Source organism: Mustela nigripes, chromosome 5 (assembly GCF_022355385.1).
Source record: "Mustela nigripes isolate SB6536 chromosome 5, MUSNIG.SB6536, whole genome shotgun sequence".
NCBI lineage: Eukaryota > Metazoa > Chordata > Mammalia > Carnivora > Mustelidae > Mustela > Mustela nigripes.
Genome location: NC_081561.1, coordinates 60,502,123 through 60,507,221, shown reverse-complemented (window position 1 = coordinate 60,507,221; position 5,099 = coordinate 60,502,123). Strand labels below are relative to the sequence as shown.

Genomic DNA, 5,099 nt, shown 5'->3' with positions numbered 1-5,099 from the left:
GCTCCCAGTTCGGCGGCCGCCACGTGCTCCGTGAGCACCGCCCCGAAGCGCCGCAACCGCGACACGATCCGCCCGTACAGCGCCCGGTCCTCGCGCCCGCCGCGGACGCTTCCGCAGAAGTACAGGGCCCGGCGGCCGGGCTGGCCCGGCTGGCCCGGCTCCCCGCTTTCCCGCGCTCCGGCCGCCGCCGCCGCCATCCCGCCGCCGCCGCCGCTGCCGCCGCTCCCCTCTTCGCGCCAGGGGGCGCCCGCTCGCGACCACGTGACCCGCCCGGCCCCGGGACGCCGCTTTGGGTCCTCAGAGGCTGCTCCAGCGAGTGGCGGGCGAGGTGGGAGCACGGCGTTAGCCTCCGGACGCTGACGACGGCGCGACTGGAAACCCACCCGCTCCCCGGCTTCGTCCCTGCGGCTGGTCGCCCACAGCCCACCCGCTCCTGCGCCCCCGGCCCGGCGTCCCCCATCTCAGCTAGACGCGGGGACATCCTGTGGTGACTCCAGCTCCTCCTCCTCTCCCTTTACGCAGCCACGCTGGCTCTCCTCGAGCATGCTGGCCGTGCCCTTTACCTTTGCTGTAGCCTGGAACCGTCTTTTCCAGGTAGCCCCCTGGAGCACTCCCTCACCTCTCCCGTCTTCACAGGTCACCGTCCCTGACCATCCTGTTCAACACGGCAGCCCCCTGTTCCCAGTCCTCCCTGTTGCCCTCCTCCGCCTTACCTTCTATCCTTCTTCCTGACACACTGATTAATTTTGTTGGTTGTCTTTCTATACCCAGTAGAATGTGAGTTCCCAGGAGGGCAGGAGCTTTTCTCCGTTTTGTTCACTGCTAGATCCCTAGCTTCTAGAACTGTGCTGGACACACTGGGACTAGTTATCAAATATTTGTTGAATGAATGAGTGAGTTCAGATGAGAAGTTCTATTTGTCAGCAGCACTTTGTCATCTGCTCAGCCCTATAGTAGGCTGATAGAAGCAGGCTCTTCAGGGAGGTTGGCGGACACAACGTTGTTCGCTGGTCATAATGATGATTTCCCGCTCATTAGGTAATGGAAAAACACAAACTTAGGACAAAAAATCAAATGGAGCAAGAGTACTGGGTGGAAACTGAGTCACGACACCCCAATCCCGTTCGCTGGAAGAAAGCTCTGTCGTGCTGACTTCCGAATTCTTCTGAATGATAACTATAAAATACCAAGGAATGGGGTTACAGGGCTGACACAGTAATTTTTAAGATGCAGTGACTTTTGGCTCAGGTCATGATCTCCAGGTCGTGGGATCGGGCCTCGCTTGTTCGAGCACTCTCTCGCTCTCTCAAATAAATAAATAAATCTTAAAATATAAAAATAAAAATAAATAAGTAATGCAAAGGCACAGGGGGGCCTGGAGGACTCAGTTGGAAGAGCATTCGACTCTTGATCTCAGGTTGTGAGTTCGAGCCCCATGTTGGGTGTAGAGGTTACCTAAATAAATAAGTAAACCTAAAAAAAAAAAAATATGCAAAGACACAAAGAGAAAGCAGAGATTTTTATGCTATCTCTGTCCTCTGGTGGGCCCAGCCACAGGTACATAGACCGTGGGGCAAATATGTGCAGAGCCATCGGCTAGTGTCCCAGGCACCCTCACCCGCTTGCTCACTCTTTCAAATAAGTAAAAATATTTAAGAAAAAGTAAAAAATAAAAGATTTATTTATTTATCTTGGGAGGGGTGGGGGGGCAGGGGGAGAGGAAGAGAGAGAATCTTAAGCAGGCTCCATGCCCAGCACTTGGCCTGACTTGCAGCTCTATCTCACAACCCTGAGATCATGACCTGAGCCAAAATCAAGCGCCTGTAGCTTAACCGACTGGGCCACCCAGGTGCCCTACCCACAATTCCATTTAAATGATCTGCTTTCTGTCCTCCAAATAGGACTTTTCTGGACATTTCACTTAAATGGAATCATTTAGGGGTGTCTGGGTGGCTTAGTGGGTTAAGGCCTCTGCCTTCTGCTCAGGTCATGATCTCAGGGTCTTAGGATCCAGCCCTGCATCAGGCTCTCTGCTCAGCCGGGAGCCTGCTTCCCTTCCTCTCTCTCTGCCTGCCTCTCTGCCTACTTGTGATCTCTCTCTCTTTCTCTCTCTTTAAAATAAATAACATCTTTAATAAATAAATAAAATCTTTAAAAAAATGGGATCATTTAACATCAATTTTCACAAAATATTATTAAATTTTACATGTACAATTGACAGAATGTATTAATATGTGTTATACTTCATAAAGCTGTTTTTTATTTTTATTTTACTTTTTAAGATTTTATTTGACAGAGAAAGTGAGAGAGGGAACACAAGCAGGGGAAGGGGCAGAGGGAGAGGGAGAAGCAGATTCCCTGCTGAGCAAACAGGCCATTGTAGGGCTCCAGCACTCAAACCCAGGACCCTGGGATCATGACCTTAGTCAAAGGCAAATGCTTAACGACTGAGCTACCCAGGCACCCTATAAAGCTGTTTTTTAAAGAGTAAAATTAAAGCAGGGGAAATAGTAGATAATGTAATGTAATGAGACTCAACAATTATCAATTTATGACCAATCTAATTTCATCTATGTATCCATATCCAATTGCCTTGCTCTACTGTTTTGATACTAATTCAAGATTGAATTTTTTTGGTAAATATTTTAATATGTGCCTTTAAAAGATACTCTTACTTTTATTTTATTATTTTTTAAAGATTTTATTTATTTATTTGAGAGAGAGAGAGTGAGCAGGAGGGAGAGGAAGAGAGAATGCAAAGCAAACTCTCCACTGAGCCTGACAGGGGCTCGATCTCTGAATGCTGAGATCATGACCTGAGCTGAAACCAAGAGTCACACACTTAACTGACTGAGCCACCCAGCTGCCCCAAGATACACTTAAAATAAAGAGGCACCTGGTTGGCTCAGTGGGTTAAGGCCTCTGTCTTTGATCCCAGAGTCCTGGGATTGAGCCCCACGTCTGGTTCATCGGGGAGCCTGCCTGCCTCTCTGCCTACTGGTGATTTTGGTCTGTCAAATAAATAAATAAAATCTCAAAAAAAAAAAAAAAAAAAGTAACCAAAATACCATTATCCCAGCTAAAATACTTAATAAGATTTTTTAACATCAACAAGTATTCAACTATGGTTCAAATCTCCAATTGTCTTAAAAATGTTGTGTTTGTTTACAGTTCATTTGTTTAAGAGCAGAAGCCATGGTGCGCCTATAGGTGGCTCAGTCAATTAACTGTCTGCCTTGGGCTTGGGTCATGATCCCAGTTCTCCCTGCTTGGTGGGGAATCTGCTTCTCCCTCTGCCTCTCCCCCTGCTTGTGCTCTTTCTCTCTCAGTCAAATAAAGAAAGAAATAAAAATCTTTAAAAGAAAAAAAAGGAATGGAAACAGATCTTCAGCCACCGAGAAGTTTCCATGTGCCCCATCCCAGTCACAGCCTCCTTATTTTCCTCCAAAAGTACACGCTGCCCATACATTTATAGTAACGACCAAAATTGGGCATAAATAAACTTCTTTATGGTTTTATCACCCAAATGTGCATTCCTAGTCCTACAGTTTAAACAGATTCATTTTTTTAGTATTTTCAAAAGTCTCTTTTAATATCCAGCTTTGAGGAAGTTTTTTTTGTTTTGTTTTTTTGTTTTTGTTTTTTTGGTTTTTTTTTTGAAGCATTTGTTTTGTGTGAGACACTCAGTGGACACTAGAGGAACTACAAAAAGGAATAAAGCCTGAGTCTTTATACCGGTCTGGGGAAGGGCCAGCCTTGGCTCTAGAGTCGAGGTCAATTTAATGCCAAGCAGCGACATACAAAGTGTTGAGCAATTCAAAGAAAGCAGAAATCAGGCCTGTGGGGCATGCCTTCCCGTTTATCCTCACACTGGTACTGGTTAATACCCAGATCAAACAAACACCTGCTTCTTCACCAAGAGGGAATAGTAGGGACCAGATTTACCCTCCCATGTTTTGTGTTCATTTATTTTTCAAATGTGATCCTGCTTTCTCAGATATGTTGTGGAGAAAGCAGGGTTGAGAATCTTTGCTCTAATATATATTGAATCCACCTTACCTGAGTATGTTCTCAGTCCCCTTCCTCCCTCCCCTCTTTCCTCCTTTCCTCCCTTCCTTCCAGCAAGCTCTCTGCCCAGTGGGGCCTGAACTCCCGACCTTGAGATTAAGAGTCACATGCTCTGCCCACAGAGCCAGCCAGGTAGGGCCCTCTGACTCTTATTTCCTCACCATCCTAGTTGCTATGATGTTTTCTTACGATGGGGATTTTGTGCAGGGAGGGAGCATCTGAACTCTTCATCTGCTGTTCAGTGTCAGGCATCTGCGAGAGGCCAAAATGGGGAGTTCAGCCTAGTGTTCAAGTTCAGATTTTTTTGTGAATAATTATGAATTTAAAAACTTTATAAAATTTAGCAAGTATGAGTAAAGTTTGGAGAATGGTATATCATATATCCTTGTGTTTACTACTCAGGGTTATCAAATCTTAAAATCTTGTTATATGTATTTCAGATCTATCTATACATTCTATATATCATAATATCTATTGTAAATATCTGTTATTTTATTTTTTTTTAAGATTTTTTTTTCTCTTTTTAAAGATCCCATCCATTTTACTTGATAGAGAGATCACAAGTAGGCAAAGAGGCAGGCAGAGATAGAGGCGGGAAGCAGGCTCCCCGCCAAGCAGAGAGCCTGATGTGGGGCTCGACCCTAGGACCTTGAGATCACGACTGGAGCCTAAGGCAGAGGCCCTAACCCACTGAGCCACCCATGTGTCCCATTTTTTTTTTAAAAGATTTTTATTTAGTTATTTGACAGAGATCACAAGTGGCAGAGAGGCAGGCAGAGAGAGAGGAGGAAGCAGGCTCCCCACTGAGCACAGAGCCTGATGTGGGGCTCAATTCCAGGACCCCAGGATCACAACCCGAGCTGAAAGAAGAGGCTTTAACACACTGAGCCACCCAGGCACCCCGATATCTGTTATTTTAATAATAGATTTATATGTATATAAAATCTATCTATAATAGATATCCATGTATCCAGCAGATATCATATCTAAAATAAATATAATAGATAATAGATTACTTATATGTAATTGTC

The 5,099-nt window shown here is 45.4% G+C and overlaps 1 protein-coding gene across 1 annotated transcript in view; it reads right to left on the bottom strand.

Moving 5' to 3' along the window:
• DNPH1 (2'-deoxynucleoside 5'-phosphate N-hydrolase 1) overlaps positions 1–203 on the bottom strand; it is a 3,182-nt gene extending 2,979 nt beyond the window's left edge. Inside the window, 1 exon segment of the mRNA XM_059400423.1 lies at positions 1–203. This exon segment is cut by the window's left edge and continues 32 nt beyond it. Within this exon segment, the coding sequence (XP_059256406.1) occupies positions 1–197 (197 nt within the window). The 5' untranslated portion in view covers positions 198–203.
• Positions 204–5,099: the final 4,896 nt, after the last annotated feature.